Source organism: Tenrec ecaudatus, chromosome 18 (genome assembly GCF_050624435.1).
Source record: "Tenrec ecaudatus isolate mTenEca1 chromosome 18, mTenEca1.hap1, whole genome shotgun sequence".
Classification (NCBI taxonomy): Eukaryota; Metazoa; Chordata; class Mammalia; order Afrosoricida; family Tenrecidae; genus Tenrec; species Tenrec ecaudatus.
In genome coordinates, this window is record NC_134547.1 from 4,356,583 (window position 1) to 4,377,303 (window position 20,721).

A 20,721-nucleotide genomic window follows, 5' to 3' on the forward strand; every position below is an offset into this window, starting at 1 on the left:
GAGACAATAATTGATACAGTGGATGATGGGGAAGGTGGTGGGGACAGAGGGGAATTGGGGAGCAAGCACTGAATACAGGAGTGGGGAAGGACGCGCTAGAACTTGTTGGAACGACGTCTACGCAACTCTTTTAAAAAGCAACTTACGTGTGGAAATGTATGGGGTGTGAATATCACATCAAGAAAACTACTAAAAAAAAAACCCAATTTGACCAATGGTTACCATGGGTGAAGGAGGAAGAGATGTAGTGTATGTTAATGGTGGTGGAATAATTTGGAAAAAGAATATCAATAATGGTTGTAACAACACGAAGAGTATAATCAATGGGGCTGAATCGTACAGGTGGAAGTGGCAGACATGGAGAATGTTGTGTATGTTTTGCCACAATTAACGTAAAAATAATGAAGGACACAAACAGCAATGAGTACTCAGGAGAATAAAATGTTCTAGCCCCGGTCATGGTAAAGCTCGCCCAACCCTTCTTGATAGCATGGAATGATCGAATTGTACGGCACGTGGATGGAGCACCAATAAAACAGCTTAAAACAACAGCAGCGAAACTCCCAGCTGCTCGGTGGGAGAAAGACGGAGCTTTCTACTCCCCTGGCCGGGCCGGTCGCTCTGAGTCCGCGTCGGCTCCGTGGCCATGGGTGAGGGCGTGCTCCCGAGGACACTGTGCCCATGCCCTGGTTGCAGGTCGGGCTGCGATTCCACCAGTCCCTCTGAGCAGCTTTCGACTCCCTTCACGAGTCTCTGAAGTCTGAAGCCCCCGGGCGTTGTCCCATCGGGTCGCTGTGAGTTAGAAACCACTCAATGGGCGTGAGGGAGCTTGTGCCTACTGCGGGGTGGGTTTGTGCCAAAGCTGCTTTCTCCGTTCCTCCACCAACGCACACTCAGGAGATCTCTGTCTTCTTGCGATTTGGGGCAGTGCCGTGGAAAATATGAGCTGCTTCTGTATCTGATCTTTAAGAGGTTAGCAATCATGACAGGTGCAAACAGCCTCATCTTACTCCCTCAGAGCAGCTTGAACTGGTGAGCTTTTGGTTAAGAGTCCAGTGCTTACCTTCTGCCCCTTACCAGGGCTCCCTTTTTTTTCTTTTCTTTTTTTCAATAGTATTTATCTTTAAGCTACATATTTTGGGTTGGTTTAAAAAAATAATTTTATTGGGGGCTCTTCCAGCTCTTGTCCATACATCAATTGTTAACAAGCATATTTGGCCATCTGTTGCCATCATTACTTTCTATTGAGCCCTTGGTGTCAGCTCCTCTTCCCCGCCCTGTCCCTTCCCCCAGGGCTCCTTTCCACGACTATGCACCACCCCCGCCCCCACACACACACACCACCACCATCACCACCACCAAATAGCCGCCACCATCAAGTCAACTGCTTCTTAGACTTCCCAACGCTGCCAACCTTTACAGGAACAGACTCTGCCATCGAGTCGATGCTGACCCATAGCGACCCTTCAGGACAGGGCAGGACTGCCCCTGGGGGCGTTGCTGAGACTGTCACACTGGATGGGAGCAGAAACCCCCTTTGTTCTCCCTCAGAGAGGCTGGTGGTTCCAAACTGCTGACTTTCAGATCACAGCCCTACACCTCCCCACTGGTCTGCAGGGCTCTTCACAGGAGCGGACAGTCTCATCTTTTGTTGTTGTATTTTTCTTTCTCAGAGTGGCTGGTGGTTTCGAACCACTAACCTTGAAGCTAGCAGCCCAAAGCCAAACCCACAGCAACCCCAGGGCTCCTTGACAACTTGACAATAAACACCATCCCCCCATCTTTGACAACTGAATTCTGTCCATAAACCCAATATCCATTGCCGTCCGGCTGGATCTGACATAGAGAAATCCTATAGGGTGGGGGCAGAGCTGTCCCTGTGGGTTTCTGAAACTGTAACTCTTCCTGGGACTGGAAAGCCTCAACTTTGGGTGGGAGGGTGGGGGAGAGGGAAAAAGAGAAGCTGATGCCAAGGGCTCAATAGAAAGAACATGTTTTGGAAATGCTGATAGCGACATAGGTACAAATGTGCTCAACACAATGGATATATGGATTGTTATAAGAGCCCCCAATACAATGATTTTATTAAAATTATGAAAGAAAGAAAACCTCCTCTTTCTCCTGAGGAGCTGCTGGTGGATTCGAATGGCTGACCTTGTGGTCAGCCACCCAACACGTCGCCCACTGTGCCACCAAGATTCCTTTAGCAATGTCCATTTGGGTTTCTGAGTTTACGTCTTTTTTGGCGATGGTAGCTTTATCATCTCCAACAGAGCTGCTGGGGGGGGGGGGGGGGAGTTGAACCACTGAACTTGTGGTTACTAGACCAGTGCAGAATCCACGACACCGCCAAGACCCAAAACCAAACTCACTGAAACTGAGCAACCCTATGAGAGAGACCAGAACTTCCCCCTGTGGGTTCCTGAGACTTTAAACCTTCCCAGGAGCAGACAGCCTCCTCGTTCTCTGGAGAAGCGGATGGTGGGTTGGAAATGCTGATCTTTTGATGAGCAAATGTGCCCTTGAACTACTTTGCCACCAGACACACCCCACTGCCATTGAGTTGATTCCAACCCATAACGACCCAAAATGACAGTCGGATGGATCCCAGCATTTCCAAAGCCGAACATCCTGCAAGAAACAGACTGCCTCCTCTTCCTCTCCCTCGCGCTGTAGCAGGTGTGTTCCAACCCCTGACCTTTCTGTGAGCAGTCGATGCATCAACAACTGCATCCCACCAGGGCTCCTTACGGCCACCTAGTCAAAATACCCCATCGGGATCGAGTCGATTCTGACCCGTAGTGTCCGTGTAGGACAGAGTAGAACTGCCCCTGTGCGTTTCTAAAGACTGCCCATCTCGATGAGGCAGCCGACAGCCTCATCTTTCTCCCATGGAGCAGCTGGTGGGTTTGAACCACTGAACTTGTGGTTAGCAGTCCAGTGAGGAATCCACGACACTGCCAAGACCCTAAACCAAACTCACTGCCACTGAGCGGCTCTGGAAGAGAGACCAGAACTTCCTCCTGTGACTTTCTGAGACTTTAAACCTTCCCAGGAGCAGACAGCCTCCTCTTTCTCCTGCAGTGTGGTGGGTGAGTTCGAACCACTGGCCCTGTGGTTTAGCACCTCCGTGCACAGCCCACCACACCACCCAAACCAACCCAAAACCAAACTTACTGCCTGCGAGTCGATTCCGACTCATAGCGACCCTACAGGACAGGGTTAGAACTGCCCTCGTGAATTTCTGAGACTACCTTTTAAAAAAATACTCTTATTTTTATTTATTACTATTATTTAATCATTTTACTGGGAGCTCTTCCAGATATTATAACAATCCAGAATTCAATTAGGTCCAGCATGACTGTACAATTGCTGCCATCATCCATTTCAAAACATTTTCTTTCTTCTTGAACGCTGATATCAGCTCCCCATGATAATTTTTTTAAGTTTTTTATTTAATTAATTAATTTATTATTAACTGGATTGTCATTCCAGGGATAAATGAGCTGTGAGCTCTGAACTCTGTGAGTCATAATCCACCAGGAAGCACTGGGGACGGGGCCCAGGCGATTATTCCACTTCGGACGCACCTGTCTTTGTTACAATGAGGCAGGGGTAGCATGGGGTGTGGCCTAGTGTCCTGCTCCTATGAGATATAAAAGGAGCAGAACTAGGGGTTAGAGACAGATGCCAATGCACACTAGGTCTCCCAGGAAGCAAACAATTGGGAGACAAGACCTTCCCCAGAGCCACTCACAGAGTGTGTCTCAGGCAGCGCACAGGAGTTCAAGTCAAACCTCCAGCCTCCTCACCTGTGAGAGGGACTACCTGGTGGCTCAGCGGGTTACTTGCTGGGCTGCGAACATCATGATCAGCAATTTGAAACCACCAGATGATTCTCAGAGGGAGGATGAAGCTTTCTGATCCCTGTAAAGAGTTGTATCCTTGGAAACCTACAAGGGTGGCTCTATCCTGTCCTATAGAGTCACTATGAGTCAGAATGGCAGTGAGTTTTTCGTTTGTGCCCCTTTTTTGGTTTTCCACTGCATTTTTCAAGTTGTGGCCACAGCATCATAATCATTTTCTGAAACCTCCCACGACCATTAACATAAATGCTAGCACCACTGCCCCATATAAATCCCCCGCCCCATCATCAATTCCTAGTAATAATAATTAAAGATCTTTGATTGCTATAAAGGAACCTAGAAGGGGTAGTGGGTTACACATTGGACTGGTAACCTCAAGGTCATCAGTGTGAACCCACCAGCCTCTGCTTGGGAGAAAGATGAGGCTGTCTGCTCCCATAAAGAATGAGTCTTGGGAGTGGGGCCGGAGTGGAGACCCACAGTCCATCTGGAGACAATCGACTTCTCTTCACAGAAGGGTCACAAGGAAGGGAAGAGCCAGCCAAGGTGCTGGGACAAAACATACAACATTCCTCTAGTTCTTTAATGTCCCCCCCGCACCCCCATTATCATGACCCCAGTTCTATCTTACAAATTCAGCTAGACCAGAGCTTATACATGGGTCCAAATAAGAGCTCTCAACACACGGAATCCAGGACAGATAAACCCCTCAGGAATAGTAATGGGAGTAGTGATACCATGAGGGAGTAGGGGGAATGTGGAGGAATAAAGGGGGAACTGATCTCAATGATCAACGTATAACCTCCCCCCACACCCCTCAGGGTGATGAACAACAGAAATGTGGGTGAAGGGAGACAGTGGACGGTGTAAGATATGACAATAATAATAATTTCTAATTCATCAAGGGTCCACGATGGTGAGAGTGTGGGGGAGGGAGGAAAACAAAGAGGAACTGATACCAAGGGCTCAAGTAGGAAGAAAATGTTTTGGAAAGGATGATGGCAACATAAGTACAAATGTGCTTGATATGATGGATGGATGGATGGATTGTGATAAAAGCTGTAAGAGCCCCGATAAAATGATTTGTTTAAGAGAGAGAGAGAATCTTGGAATCTCACAGCAGTTCTAATCTGTCCTTCAGGGTCACTGTGAGCCAGAATTGACTCCACAGTAGTGAGTTTGTTTTTTTTTTTACTATAAGAAAGTTGACCTCCCAGGATCGCATCTGGAGAATAGCTAGTATTCTGCCAGCTTCAGAGATGGGAGGGAAAACAAGCCTGTCAGAGACCCATTCCATTCCCAGTTTGCTCAGTAGCTGGTGATTGGCAGATACTCTGCGACAGTGTTAAAAAAAAAAAAAGTTAACTTCTGCTTGTTACAACCATCCCTTGGTGCTATGACACCACGTGGTGAAGACACTAGATGGTGCCCCACTATCAAGGACTATCTGGGGTCTTAAAGGGGGTCTTAAAGTCTTGTCTTCAAACAAGAAACCATCTAAGTGAAGCGTCAACTAAGTCCACGTGGAAGAAGCACACCAGCCAGTGGGATCCAAGGACTGTAACTCCTAAAATCCAAATCCGATGGAGGGAAAATTATCAGGGTGGACACTGTGAACTCCTGGTTGGCAGAAGACTGTGAATAACAGTGGAAGCCTGAAATCCATTTGCAGGGTCCACACGTGGAATAAGACTCCGGTGAATCCTCCCTGGCCAGCGTCAAGGGACAGGAATATCCTTGTTATCAGACAGAGAGCCTCGTAAAGTCCATAAAGCCGGTTTGGGCAGACGTGGTTGAGTTAAAATGCAGTATCTTATCATTTGATCTCCCTTTTAACCCACTTGAAAGCTGTTTCAGTTTAAAAAAGGAAGTGAAGGGGGAAAATTATGTGGAATACACCTCTGGCGAATTCTCTTCTCATTTGATCTCCCTTTTGATCCATTTAAAATTTGTTCTAGTTTTTAATGTTTTCTGCTTTCTTTTCCAGCAAGGATTTTTTAAAATTGCTTTTACTCTGTTGTTGCTGTTAGTTTGGGGGGTTGTTCATCTGTTTAACATTTTTGTGCATTGGAAATCCAGGATAGGTGAATCTATGCAGACAGTGCCAAGATGGGTGGCTCCTTGGTGGGGGGAGGGTTGGGGTGGCGGCAGGGAGGCTGATGGGGAGTGGGGAGCTAATAGCAACGAGCACAGCATGAAGAAAATGTTCTAAAATCCATTGTCGTGATGACTGTACAACTCTTCCCGAGGAGACTGAACTATCAGATTGTACGAAAGGTGAGTGACAGACCGATAAAAAAAATTTTTTTTAAGAAAGTAAATGAGACTTTCCTTTTTGTGGACACGAAACTAATTGCGCGCGCACGAGAGAGAGAGAGAGAGAGAGAGAGAGAGAGAGAGAGAGAGAGAGAGAGAGAGAGAGAGAGAGAGAGAGAGGAGAGAGGAGAGAGGAGAGAGGAGAGAGGAGAGAGGAGAGAGGAGAGAGGAGAGAGGAGAGAGGAGAGAGGAGAGAGGAGAGAGGAGAGAGAAGCAACATTTTGAAAGAAGCTCATGGTGCATGAAATTGGAGCATGCCCAAAGAAGTGATGGTCCTTCCCTGAAAGAACAGACAATGTCTCCATGAAAAAATGTCCGGGGATGATATTCCCCACATAATGTGTGCATGTGTGTGCGTGCGTGCTTTAATTAGATTACACAATAGTACCCGCGACGGAAGCCGGCTTCCGTGTCAAGAGCACCTTCTTCTTCAGAGAAGCAGAGACAAAACCGGAATTGTTTTCTCATGAGGGAGACTGTGAGTGCGGGGGTCATGCTTCATGCTTTCCTTCCGTGCGCTTCTGCATCTTTACCATTTTCCTCATGTCTAATGATACGTTTTCTAACTCTTAGATAGGAACTAAAAAGTTAGGTATAATAGGAAATATTTTTAAATATACACACACAAGCCCCAGAGCCCCCAAACCCATCCCTTGTAGTATTTCTGCTGTTGCAGCACTGTTGAGGTCAGCCAACAGACGGCATCATGGCTGTGGAAACGTAAACGAACCCAGGAAGCAGGCGGTATAGACGGGGAACCCAGGAAGCAGGCGGTACAGATGGCGCGCCCACCGACGGCAGAAACAATGCCTTGAGGAGAGCGTAGGGAGCACTGACGGGAGCAAGAAAGACGACGGGACCTTGTACAATAACTCAAGAAGCCGTTAAAGTCCATACCTCCGTGGCTTCCAGGACACAAGCATCCTGATGCTAAAAGGCCTGTCCAACTGGCTGGGGAGACCCGCACAGCAAGGACACTGGTGACCACTCCAAAAACCAACCTCCCTGCCGTCGAGCCCACTCTGACCCAGAGGGACCCTATAGGACAGGCAAGAACTGCCCCTGTGGGTTTGAGTCTGTAACCCTTGACAGAAGTAGACAGTCCCTTCTTTCTCCCATGGGGTGAAGTATCCAATAAGGTGGGGTTGGTGGGGAGGGGACGGCAGTCAGCACAAAATGATCAAGGTCCAGGAAGATGCTGGGCAGATGGATAACAAGTGTCAAAAGTAACAGAAGCAAAGAATGCTACATAGTCAGTCCTACAGTAACAGTAGCTACAATAACCTACAAGTGGATACTAGTGGCTACACACACACCACACATACACACACACAGACACTGAACATATGAACAGGTATGGGACGGTGCATTAGACAGTGCCCACGAATACCTTGAGGTTTGACAGAGGATATTTCTACCTATGTATTCATATGTGCCGCAACATATCATGTTTCCGTTCATGAACACAGTCGAGCGTGCAAGAGGCAAATTTCTCAGATGCAAACAAACATCTTGAAAGGAGTGAGTCGTGGGGGGGGCCCTGGGGGATCAGGGCCCTAGTCTCTCAAGGGACATCAAGGTCAATTGGCATCCCATAGTTCCCAAAGCCCATGTTCTCCATCCTTCCTGGGGGATAGATTGGTCACAGGTGATTTAAAAGCTTACGTGTGGCCCTTGAAGGCACCCGTATGGGTGGTTGTCCACCCAAAGCAGAGAAGATTGAAGAAAATCAAATAGGCGTAGAAACAATTTGTCCAAAGGCCAAGTGGGCCATGGGAAGCCCATGTGACTCTGAGACCAGAAGAGCTAGATGATGCCCCACTACCCTACCTACCACCCTGAGAGAGACGTCCTGGGAGGTCTTGACTGAAAGAAAAATGTAGGATGAAACACAAAATCATCATCATCATCAAACAGGCTTACTGATTGGATAGCCACTGATGGAATTCCAGGGACTATGACTTTTAGTCACCATTCTGGTGTGAACCTGAACACACACACACACCCTGTGGCTCAATTTTTAACCGAGCAATACACAGGTCTGTCAGGGGAACAGCCAGGATGGGGAGACTTTGTCTCACATATTTTGGACATGTTGTCAGGAGAGACCAGTCCTTGGAGAAGGCCATCATGCTTGGTCAAGTGGAGGGACAGTGAAAAAGAGGCTGTCAATGAGGTGGATGGACACAGCAGCTGCATCCATGGGCTCAGGCACAGGGACCATTGTGAGGATGGCACAGGACCGGGCGATGTTTTGATCTATCATGCATGAGGTCGCTGTGGGTCGGAACCGACTGACCACAACCACGATGGAACAAAACAGAGCAAAAGGAAAGCCAAAGAAGAGTTGCATTGTGTGACTCGCGACTGGTAGAGAAACGCCAATGTCGGTGCCCAGAATCCAAACCTAACCCACTGCAGTTGGTTCTAACTCGCGATGGACCCAACTAGTTACAGACTAGAACTGGGCTCTGCAGGGTGACTTAAGGAAGTGGATGGCCAGACCTTTATTCCGTGGTGTTGCTGGGTGTGTTGGAAACATTAACCTTTGGGTTCATATAAAAACAACCAACCCAAACCTCCAAAAAACCAAACTCACTGCCATCGAGGAAAAGCTGACTCACAGCAACTGCCTTGTGGTTTTCCTAGCCTTTAACTATTGACGGAGTAGCAAGCCTCCTCTTTCTGCAGCAAAGCAGCTGGTGGTTTCAAACTGCTGACCCTGGGGACCACACGCAGCCCAATGCATAACCACTACATCCCCAGGGTCCCTTCTGGTTAACAGTCCAGAGAAAACCATTTGTGCCAGGCACTTAGGGACATTTGGTTGATTCCATCAAGTTTTTAATTTTATTATTTTTTTAATTTTTAAAAATGACTTACTCTCCTGTTGCAGGTGAGGAAACAAATCCAAGTACATGGATAGAAATAAGGGTAAATGTAAGGAATCAGGAAGTTACAATGTATACATTTCCAGACAGGGGGGATCTCATTCAGGGCTAACCTATTTCCTTTTTCCGAGCTCACCACCCAATTAAATAAAGCATTTTTGGCACACTGCCACATAAACGCACTCACATCCTGTCTCTGCTTCCATGAAGGGCTGGGGCAGAGGGTCAGGCCTGCAACCCATGTCCTCAAGAGCTGTCGTCAAGAAAGACTTGCTGGCTGTCGCCCTGACCTAGATGGTCTCTCTGATCTAATTTTCACCTAATAGCGGGTGAATTTAATGCCTGATCAATCAACAGCCATCGAGCCCATTCAGACTCACAGAAACCCTATAGGGCAGAACCAGAGGATGGGGTAGAACCGTCCCTGTGGGATTCCGAGGCTGTAACTCTTGACGGGAGCAGAAAGCCCTGTCTTTCCCCCTTGGAGTGGCTGGTGGGTTCAAACCGCTGACTTTGAAGTTAGCAGGCCAATGTGTAACCCATGGGGCCACCAGGACTCCAAGGCCCAGGACAGTCCCTAACAAAACGGAATTATGGGATGCCTTTTATTTTACTGCCCTTAGAAGAGACTACTATGTTTGTTTACTTAAAAGCAAATTGGAGGTTGTGGCCACCCTGCGTGGGGTGAGTCTGTCGGCTCCATTTTCCCAACAACACTGAGTCTCTGGGTCCCAGTATTCCCACCCTGGGTCTCTGGGTCCCAGTGTTCTCACTCTGGGTCTCTGGGTCCCAGTATTCTCACTCTGGGTCTCTGGGACCCAGTTTTTTCATTCTTGCAACATTGCAAACCTTCTCTTCACGCCAGTGCACAGTTCATATGCCAGAGTAGAATGTCCCCGCCGAAAAGTAGGTGAAGGGAGAAGTCGGACAATGTAAGACATGACAAAAGAATAATAATTTATCAAGGACTCATGAGGGAGGAGACTGGGGAAGGACGGGGGAAAATGAGGAGCTGCTACCAAGGGCTCAAGTAGAAAGCAAATGTTTTGAGAATGATGAGGACAGCAGATGTACAGATGTGCTTGACACAATGGATGCATGTATGCATTGTGATAAGAGTTGTATGAGCCCCCAGTAAAATGATTTTTAAAAAGATTAGAATGTCCCCACAGCTCTTCTATGCCATGGAGGGATTTCAGCTCCCAGCGACCCTACAGGACAGACTAGAACAGCCCCCATGAGTTTCTGAGACTGTAACTGTTTACAGGAGTAGAAAGCCTTGTCTTTCTCCCAAGGCACGGCTGGTGGTTTCGAACTGCTGACCTTGCGGTTAGCGGTCTAATGCATAACCCACTACCAAAACAAAACAAAACTCGATGCTATGCAGTCCATTCTGATTCACAGCGACGCTATAGGACAGGCTAGAATATCCCCCACAAGCCTGAGACTGTAACTGCTTAAAGGAGTAGAAAGCCTGGTCTTTCTTCCAAGGAGAGGCTGGTGGGTGCGAACTGTTGACCTTGCAGAGAGCAGCCTAATGCAGAACCACTACCCCCCCCCAGGGCTCCTGTACCATAGACAGCACCCCCAAATCACGGGCCTCGCTTTATTGAGATTTGCCATTACTGCTTTTCATCTGAGACCAGAGCCGAGTTCTCTCTGAGGTCTGCGCGAATGTCTTACAAAACATCTACGGGCCTGAGGCCCCAAACTGGCAGAGCCATGCCCTGACTCCTCCCTCCCTCTCTCCTTCTCTGGCCCCACCACAGGTTCCTGCCTCCCGTCATGTAGGTGCTGGATTCAAGCTCCCTCCGCCTCCAGCTTCCTCCCCTCTCCCGTGGCCTTTTGGCCACATAACGGCAGGTGAATCAGGTTAACAGTTAAATCAGCCCATGCCACTCCTCTGCTCAAGAACCTTTCATGGCTCCCGTCTCCCAGTGAGAAACAAGTACACTCAAACGACTTTTAAGCTCCTGCGAGGCTGGGGCCCTGCTGCTCCGTGAGTACCCTCCTGCTCCGTGTCCCCCTCACTCGTTCAGCCACAGAAACACTGGCTCCCCAAAAGTTCTCCACCACACAGGGCCGCTCGCCTCAGGGACCTTGGCTTGGGCTGTTCCCTTAGCCTACTATGCTCCCTCTCAGATGTCCACGTGAACCTCTTTCTCAGCAAAACTTCCGGAGTCTCTGTGTCTACCCGTGACCACAAACACCTCTGCCGACCCCCTCTCGCTCCCTGCCAGAGTCCCTTTCCACCCAGAGCCTCCCCCAGAGTAGAGCTGCTCCAGGGGGATTCCTGAAACTGTCACTCTTTCCAGGAGCAGAAAGCCTCCTCTTTCTCCCCAGGAGCAGCTGGTGGGATCGAACTGCTGGCGATGCAATTAGCAGCCTGAGGAGTCAACTGCTCGGCCACCAGGGCCCTTTGAGTACTGTCTCCCTGATCTCCCTGGTGATCCATGATAGCACAGTGGGGTAAGTGCCTGGCTGTTAACCAAAAGCTCTGCAGTTCAAATCCACCAACCCCTCCCAAGGGGAAAGAGGAGGCTGTGAGCATGCTCTCTTAAGGATGTACAGTCTCAGACACCCACCGGGGTGTGGGCAGTTCTCCGCTCTGCAGGGCTCCTAGGGGACTCTGGGCAGCCCTACTGTGGGGTCCCCGTGAGTTAGAGCCTACTCAAAGGCAGTGGGTTGGCCTTTGGATCTGGGCTGGGAAGGTCTTGTTTCCGGTCAGTGTCCTTTCCCTTCTGTGTGACCCGGAGCAAGCGGCTTAACCTCTCTGAGCCTCAGTTTGCTCTGCGGTCCCACAAGGGCGGTGCCCACCTCGCAGGACTGAGGTACATGATAACCACTTGGGGCCTTGTGGTGCTGTGGTTGTTGGCCAAAGCCGAGTCTGCCCCTCAATGCGGCGAGCATGCCCGAGAGGATCGCACCGTGTCTGTCCGGGCCCATCTCCAAGGCTGGTTTCCAGAAGTAGATTGCCAGGCCTTTCTTCCTAGTCTGCCTCCATCTGGAAGCTCCCCTGAAACCTGTTCGGCATCAAGGCAACACCCGAGACTTTTCTGACAGCCGGGTGGCACCCGCCAATGAGGCGAACCCGTCGGAAATTGGAACTGGGTGGAGGCGTGTGTCCTGTGTGCTCCACCCCCACTGGCGCCCAGGGGGAGGTGCCTTGGAAAAAATGCCTGGCAGTCTGCTCTGAGAAGTCACACGTTCGAAACCTGGTGGGGCTGAGACCAGAACTAGATAGTGCCCGGCTCCCGGTGCCAACGGCCCGGAAGGAGATGACAAAAGGATCAAGCGGGAGAAAACTGTGGAACTAAACTCAGACTCAGAAAGAAGGTCAGGCCTGCTGGCCAGATAGGAGTCTGGGGAAGCTGCCGAGACTGGCCCTCGGTCATCTTCTAGACCTGCAAGGGTACGTCCCACCTTCCCACCCACCCCCACCCCCCACCATGACTCAGTTCCAGCCACAGACGAGTGTACAAGGGGAGAGGAACACACCAGGTCGGTGCTGAGAGGGGCAGGGCAGCGCGAGCCCAGGGCGCCATCTGGCGGGCAGGGCTGGAGGAGGAGGAGGAGGAGGAGGAGAAATGGGAAAACTCGGGGAGGAAGTGGGGTGAGGGGGAGTGCACTGTGGGCACAGTGATTGATCAGATGGGACCCGGAGAACTGATCTGCTTGGCAAACCTTCCCCCAACTCATGGAAAAAAAAAATTATGGTATATTTTTTTTTTCATGGAAAGGGTAACCCGACAGAGCAGTTCAGCACGACGGCACATTTCTCTTGGTCCTTTTCCACAGGCCGGTGTCCCCAGTGCTTGAGCGCTTGGCCGCTAACAGAAAGGCCAGTGGTTCGAACCCACCAGCGGCTCCATGGGAGGTCAATGAGGCAGTCTGTTCCCACAAAGACCACCACTGCCAAAGACGCACAGGCTAGGGGTGGGGGGGAGCTTGATTCTGCCCTGGAGGGTCACGGTGAACACCCAAGGAGAAGCTTTGGTACTTGCTGGTCCTACGGAAGTGCACATGGGAGCTGGGAGTCTCCTGCAGGTGAAAAGGCGGCAGACGCAAAGCAGCCAGTCACACCCACACACACCCAGTGAGGCTAGAACTCAGACACTCCGCTCCCCGGTTCAGCGCCCGAGCAAGCAACCGTGAAGCCGGGAGGATGGTCAAGATGGAGCGGGAGGAGAATGGGTAGCAGAGGGGTCTACCTGGAGGCAGGACAAGGGGAGCGAACACAAATGAAGACAAGAAGAGTGTGGGTCCTCAGAGTCCAGGAGAGGCATGGAGTTACCTCCACCAATGACTGCCACCTTTGTCATGAGACCAGGAGAACCAGATAGTGCCCGACTCCCGTGAATGAGTAAAGCTGTGCTCCAGAGGGCTTTCCAGGGGCTCTAATCCTCAGATCAGAAGTTCAAACCCACCAGATGCACCGAGGGAGGAAAGAGGAGGCTGATCGCTCCCACAGGGAGTGACCGTCTCGGAAACCCACAGGGGCCATTCAACTCTGTCCTGCAGGGTCAGGAGGAGTCAGCATCGACTGGACTGACTGACAGCAGTGAGGTGTTTTTTGTCCCCCAGAATCCAATGGGAGGGAGGAATGGTGGTGTAGTGGTTAAGCACCCTACTGCTCACCACAAGTCTGTGGCCCCAACCCTAGGAGCAGTTCTGTGGGGGGGAAGACCTGGGGCTCTGGTTCCATACAGATTCCCCAAACCAGGGTGGGGGAGGGAGGGGATCAAAGGGAGCTGATGCCAAGGAATTCAGGAAGAAAGAAGATGTTTCGAAACCGAAGGTGCTAGCTAGCCACCGAACACTGCTGCTTGAGATGGTGCTGGAGCTATGGGGAGTTATGACCTCTGTAAGAGCTCCCAATAAAAGGATTTAAAACAAATTAAAAAAAAACAACAACACCACAGTTTACTGAGTGAGTCAATTCCAACTCAGGCTCACCCTGCAGGATGGAATGGAACTACACCTCCACTCCCAACACAGACACACACTCACACATACACCTTGTGGGTTTCTGAGTCTGTACACCCTTGTGGGAGCTGACCAGAGCCAAACCAAACTCAGTGCCTTCCAGTCGGTGCTGACTCATAGCGACCCTCCAGGACGGAGTAGAGCAGCCCCTGGGGGTCTCTGAGACTCTAACACAGTGCTTCTCAACCTTCCTAATGCCGCGACCCTTTAATACAGTTCCTCATGTGGTGGTGACCCGCCCAACGATAAAATTCTTTTCATTGCTACTTCATAACTAATTTTGCTACTGTTATGAATTGGGCGAACCATGTGAAAGAGTCGTTCGACCCTCAGGTTGAGAACCGCTGCTCTAAAACTACAGGAGCAGAAAGCCTCTGCTTTCTCCCTCGGAGAAACTGGTAGTTTTGAACCTCTGACCTTCTGATTAGCAGCCACACATTTCATGTACTGCACTACCAAGGTGCCTTACCCCCTAAGGATTAGAGCCGGGAAAACTCCGTAGGGTAGCTCTTCTTTGTCCTATCAACCCCACCCCACTGCTATCTAGTCGCTGGTTCATAGCAATCTGATATGGGGGGTTCCTAGAATTGTGAACTTTCACGGCAGCAGGGAGCCTCCTCTTCCTCCCTCAGCCTGGCTGATGGGATTGAAAGGCTAACCTTGTGAGCAGCATGTCAGCGCTTAACCCATGGCACCACCAGTCTCCCTCATTCTATCCATTGACCTGGCAAACACCTAGCTACGATCTGATGAGAGCAGACCACCAGGCCTTTCTTGTGAGGCACGCCGGGGCGGCTTTGAGCTGCCCGCTTTTCTGTTAGCAGTGGAGTGTTGGGCCCAGCACACCACCTAGGGACTCCCTAGGGTCAAGATATAACGGAGTCAGAGGAGCTGATATTGAGGCCTCAGGTAGAAAGAAAATGCCACCTATGATGGCGACATAGGTGCAAATGTGCTCGACACAATGGGTGGATGGATTATGAGAAGAGCTGTAAAGAGCCCCCAATAAAATGATTTATTAAAAAAGGAACTTGGGGAAAAAGAGGAGCTGATCCCAAGGGCTCAATAGAAAAGAAACGTCTAGAAAAAAATGATGGCAACATCGGTACAAATATGCCTGATACAGTCGATGCATGGATTATAATCGGAGTTGAAAGAGCCCCCAATAAAATAATCTTTTAAGAAAAAACAACTTATACATTGCCGAAAAATGAAAACTGAGAAAATTAACAAAACAAAACAAAAAAGATACATGGTCCACGTCTCAGGGGATATCAAGGTCAATAGACCTAACACAGCCCATAAACACAACGCTCGGCATCTTATTCCAGTGAGACCTGAGCCCTCAATGGAGGAATGGCTGGTCTCCTTGAAGGCCTCCTGAAGGACAATGAGCCCAACAGATGAATGATGGACCACTCCAGTCTCCACAACCCTGAGACCAGATGAGCCACCCTAACTGCTCTGAAGGGGACCACAGTAGAGGTCTTAAATTGAGGGATCAAATAATGTGGAATAATTGTCCTAAGAGCCGAAAGAGTCCCCAGTAAAATGAATTTTTAAAAATGTGGAACAAAACTCAAAATCATAAAAAAAAAAATTGTAAAACTGACCGGGATTGCTGGTTGGCTAGAGGCTGGTAGCACCTCCAAGACGACGTCCCTTAGTCACCCTTCAGGTCTGGAAATGAGTTCACCCCACTGGCTCAATTTCCAACCAAAGAGAAAACCCAAACTCACAGCCAGTCAGCCAGTCCATGCCAACTCAAAGTGACCCTAGAAGGCATGATACAATTGCCCCCTGTGAGTTTCCCAGATTGTAACTCTTTACAGGAGTTGAAAGCCTCCTCGTTCTCCCTCGGAAAGCAGCTGGGGGTTTCAAACCGGGGACTCTGCAGCTCACGGCGTAACCTCAAGACGGAACCTTGACGCCACCAGGGCTCCTAACCCGACAGTAGGATTTTAAAAGGGCAGCATTCACCCAAGGACAAAGTTCCAGAAGGGTAGGACAAGAGAAGGAACAGGAGCGGGGAGGGGAAGGGGGCAGGGAGGATGCGGGTGAGCCTCGGCGCTACATCCATCACACAGATGAAGATGCAACCCACCACGCGAAGCCAGATGTGGGTGAGCTCTTGCATGGGCAGCGGGTCTGCTCGGCAAACCTCCACCCGATTACAATAAACAGTCAAAGCATAAAGTAAGAGAGGCTCCGAAGACTGGGAAGGACAGGGAAAGAAGAGATAGCACATTGGGGATGGTCCAAAGACAAAGAAGGGGCACTGGGTTGCTGTGAAGGATGATGGGAAAATCCCAGAAGGGAGATGGTGGAACTACGTGCTGAGACTGAATGATTACTCCTGATGGCGACATGGGAAGATGGGGGAAGAGGCAGGTGCTGTGTCATTGGAGAGGCCCAGTGGCCAAGCAGCTTCACACTGAGCTGCCAACTGCAAGGTCAGCAGTTCGATGCCACTGGACACCCCGTGGGAGACAGGTGGGTAAAGACTTAGAGAGTGTCGCTGAAACACACACCATAAGAAGACAAATGACAATCATATTGATGTGAGTGAGGGGGAGAGCAGAGTGGAGACCCAAAGCCCATCCGTTGACAATTGTACATCCCCTTACAGAAGGGCCACAAGGAAGAGAGGAGTCAATCAGGGTGCAGTATAGCACTGATGAAACATACAACTTCCCTCTAGTTCTTTAATGCTCCCCTCACCCCAGTATCATAACCCCAATTCTACCTTACAAATCTGGCTGGACTAGAGCATGTACAGATAAAGCTGGAAACACAGGGAATCCAGGACAGATAAACCCCTCAGGACCAATCATGTGAGTATTGATACCAGGAGGGTAAAGGGAAGGTGGGGGTAGAAAGGGGGAACCGATCACAATGATCTATATATAACCCCCTCCCAGGGGGACAGACAATAGAAAAGTGGGTGAAGGGAGATATCGGTCAGTGTACGACATGGAAAAGGGTTCATGAGGGAGGGAGGAAAATGAGCTGATACCAAGGGCTCAAGTAGAACGAAAATGTTTTGAAAATGATGATGGCAACATATGTACAAATGTGCTTGACACATGAATGGATTGTGATAAGAATAAAATTATTTAAGAAGAAGAAGATAACAAATGAATGGTCTGAGGGGAAAGGGGAGTGAGTGGGAGGACAGCGTCAGAACAGGAACACACACACACACACACACGCACGCACGCACGCACGCACGCACGCGCGCGCGCGCGCTATAATCTACAGGAGCAGGCAGCCTCATTGGTCCCCAATGGAGTGGCTAGTGGGTTTGAACCTCTGACCTTGAAATGTGCTGCCTCCCAAAATGTGCTGCCTGGGCTCAGAGAGTCCCCAGGGCAGCAAGACCGGACCAGGTGGGTGGGGGTGAGGGGGGTGAAGGAAGGCTAGGAGCCTGTGACACCCAGAGAAGAGACAGGGATGGTGGGGTATGAATGTGGATGGGGGCCTTGCTCTAAGGAGTTGAGGGGTGGGCTCTGGGGGACTGAATGAGGGGCTTCTAGGGGTGTGAGTGAGGGTCTTTGGGGGGTGTCAAGAGAGCTCTGGGCATGTGAATGGGGAGGGGGTGCTCTGCTGGGTGAAGTGGGGACTCTGGGTTAAGTGGTGGGCTCTGGGGGATTGAGTGGGGACTCTGTGGGGAGGGGGGGTGTGAGTGGGGAGCCCTGAGAGATTAACAGAGGGACATGAGGGGGCATTCATGGGGGCGGGGTTCTGTGAGTGGGGGGCCCTTGGCAGAGAAGAGGGAATGGGGGCTGGGAAGAGCGGTGGTCCGTGGCAGGCCTACCTTCCAGGCAGCAGATCCTCCAGAGCCCGGAATGCGTTAGGCCCCCGGGGTCCTTCTTGTCGCTGGCCCCGGGCCCGCGTGGGGGAGGCCCGTCGTCGCTGCCCGCCGTGAGGTTGGTGGTGTTGCAGATGAAGGCGCGGGTGTACAGCCAGTAATCGGTGCTGATGGCGATGGTCATGAGGCCGAAGGCGGCAAAGGCGCCCACCGTGGTCACCAGCACCTGCAGCCCCTTCTCGCACCACAGCCCCCGCTCCTCGTTCCAGCGCTTCAGCGACTCCAGTTTGAGCGCGGGCAGCCGGGGGGCCGGGGGCCACCACCGGGGCAGCGGGGGCGGGGCCGTGCCGGCGGCTGGGGGTGGTCACAGCGCAGGCGGAAGACGCCCCGGGGCCGGCGGGGCTGAGGGGGAGAGAGGGGGGAGCGACTTGGAGGCGCTGCTGCGGCCGTAGGAGGGTCAGAGGGCGGCCATGGTCTCCTCCGCTGGCTGGAGAGGCGCAGAGGGTGAAAAATAATGGGGTTAGGCGAGAAGGCAGCCCACCTCCCCTAATCCCACCGGTCGCCCCCCTCTCCCAAATGATTACCTCCATTAAAGAAACTCCCTCAGTCTCTCACTCTCCCTTTCGCTCCCTTAGAGCAACGCCCCTTCCAATTTCTCTCCTCTGCCCAGGAAGGGCTCCCCACAAATCCCACTAGAACGCTGTATGCTTCCCCTAGCCCCTCTCTCCTGCACCACCCCTCCTCCCTGGAAATCTCATGTAAGCCCCCCACTGCCTCCTCTCCAAGACACCCCCCATGACACACACACACACCCCCATCAACACCCTTCTCCTGAAATCTCCCCCCACCGCCACTCCAAAAAGGTCCCTCTCTTTACTGCCTGTATCTTCTACTCAGGAACTTGGCCTCAGGGATATGCCCAGTTGAGGGATTCTGCCTCCCCACCTCAAACTTCTGCCATTCCTCCTCCCCCCATGGGAAGTGGCCACCACAAGACACAGGGATGACCTTCCCAAGAAGCCAAGCTCCCTGCTGGGACTCAGAGTGACTTTGTTGTTGTTTGCTTCTGGTTCCTCCCCTCACCCCCTACAACGTTTCTGCAAGGGGTCTTGTGGAGGGGGATTTGTCTGAGGAAGTCAAAGGAAGAGTAGGGACCAGGTGCAGAGGAGGGCTGGGGTCAGGGGAGGGGGGAGACAGGACTGGAGGGGAGGGATTCCAGCTTCTTCCTACACTTTACCACATCCGTCCTCTCTTGGGGTGGGGGGTGGGGGTGGACACCTCCCACTGGGTCATCAGCTGGAAACCTGCATCTTCTCAACTGACCCCGCACTCACTCGCTGCCCCCTTCTGGGCAGCCCCAGGCCTCCTGGTGGCATTGAACAGCCTGGTGGCCCAACGCTTAAGCAACTCCCTGCCATCCCCAAAGGTCAGCTGTTGGAACTCACCCCCTTGACCCTGAAGGAGACAGATGAGGGTGGGGAGTTAGTTACTGTACATATTATAGTCTAGGAAACCTTAGGGGGTGGGGGACAGTTCTCTATCACCTGGGGTTCGAATGGACTCCAAGCCCCCTCCCCCCAACAACAACAACAACAACATCCCACGTGCAAGGTCTCCCTGGCTGGGGAGCCAGGACTTCTCAAAGGGTCTCACCCTCTTTGCCCTCAGCTGCTAATTGGTAGGTGGGAAGCTTGTCGTTGGAGTTCACCTTGGAAGGTGGGAAAAGGCCCACCAGGTCCTCCTGGAAGCCCAGCCCCGGTCTACAAAACTCGGCAGGGTACCGTTCAAAGGTGTCTCCAGGTGTCCTGCTCCGGCAACTGCTTCCGAGTTAGGACAGAATGAATAATACCCCCTCCCTGTATCCCAGCTGAGACATTCTGCCTTAATAGGTCTGGGGTGTGGCCTCAATGTTCAGGGTTTTTAAAAGCTCCCTAGGGGATTCAAATGTGCAGCCAACAGGAGACCCACTGGTGTGGAAGAATGCCTCAATCCCTACCACCTCCCTTACCTCCCATCTCCCTCACTGTCTCCTGGCTCCTCGGCCTTCCCCCACCCCTACTAGGTATGGCTTCCTACCCCAATGGGGTAATCTCCCTACTCCACCAAAGTCTTCCACTCCCTGCACAACTTAAAAAAAAAAAAAAGACCCCGCAGAACCACCGCGTCCTTCTCCACGGAGGACAAGGCGCTTGCCTGGGAAGGAAAAAACAACAACAGCAACAAAAAACCCGTTCCTGCCCCTGCAGACCCCAACTCCTTCAATCGGAAAGCTCCCCACCTCTGACCTGAGCTTCCATCCAAGAAAGGATCCAGCGCGGTACCACTCCCCACTGGTCTGCCCTTCAACCGTAAAGAGCAGCGCCCCCACCTCGGCTCCAGAATCCACCCACCCCACCCCCAACTCACCTAGCTGCTCAGGAACCACATGGTCCAAACCAGCCCCCACCCCACCCCCTCTGTCCAACTCCCTCCTCTTCTATCCGAAGGAAGGAAAGAATCTTTTACTCTCCCCACTTCCTCTACCCACTCTAACTCTCCGTGTCTCTTCTCTGGAAACCCCCTTTGTGCCCCCCCCCATGGACTTCCTTCCTCGCGGGAAAGAACGCGCCCACTTCTCCCCCCTCCCCACTATTTCATCTCAGCCTGAGTAGACAGAATGTGAAAGGAGTCCCCCTCCCCCCACGACGTGGGTTGTACCCCTGGTAGGAGTGACATTCATGAAGACAAACTCCCCAACCAGGGAGAGAGCGTTTCCCAGTCTGCTTGCTCTGCTCACCCCCCCCCCACCCGCCCCAGTCACCCATTTACTGCCTTCTGCCCTGCAAACTCACCACCACACACCCACCTCTCT

General features: G+C 51.4%; 1 protein-coding gene and 1 non-coding gene across 2 annotated transcripts in view; one reads left to right on the forward strand and one right to left on the reverse strand.

The window, feature by feature from the left end:
- The window catches only part of CACNG8 (calcium voltage-gated channel auxiliary subunit gamma 8), a 31,395-nt gene extending 13,245 nt beyond the window's left edge, over nucleotides 1–18,150 (reverse strand). Inside the window, exon 1 of the mRNA XM_075537294.1 lies at nucleotides 17,877–18,150. Coding sequence (XP_075393409.1) covers nucleotides 17,877–18,054 — 178 coding nt within the window. The 5' untranslated portion in view covers nucleotides 18,055–18,150. The remainder of the gene's footprint in view (nucleotides 1–17,876) is intronic.
- On the forward strand, nucleotides 5,074–5,211 carry LOC142432939 (small nucleolar RNA SNORA7). Its single transcript, XR_012781017.1, has one exon. It is a non-coding gene; the product is annotated as a small nucleolar RNA SNORA7 (small nucleolar RNA).
- Nucleotides 18,151–20,721: the final 2,571 nt, after the last annotated feature.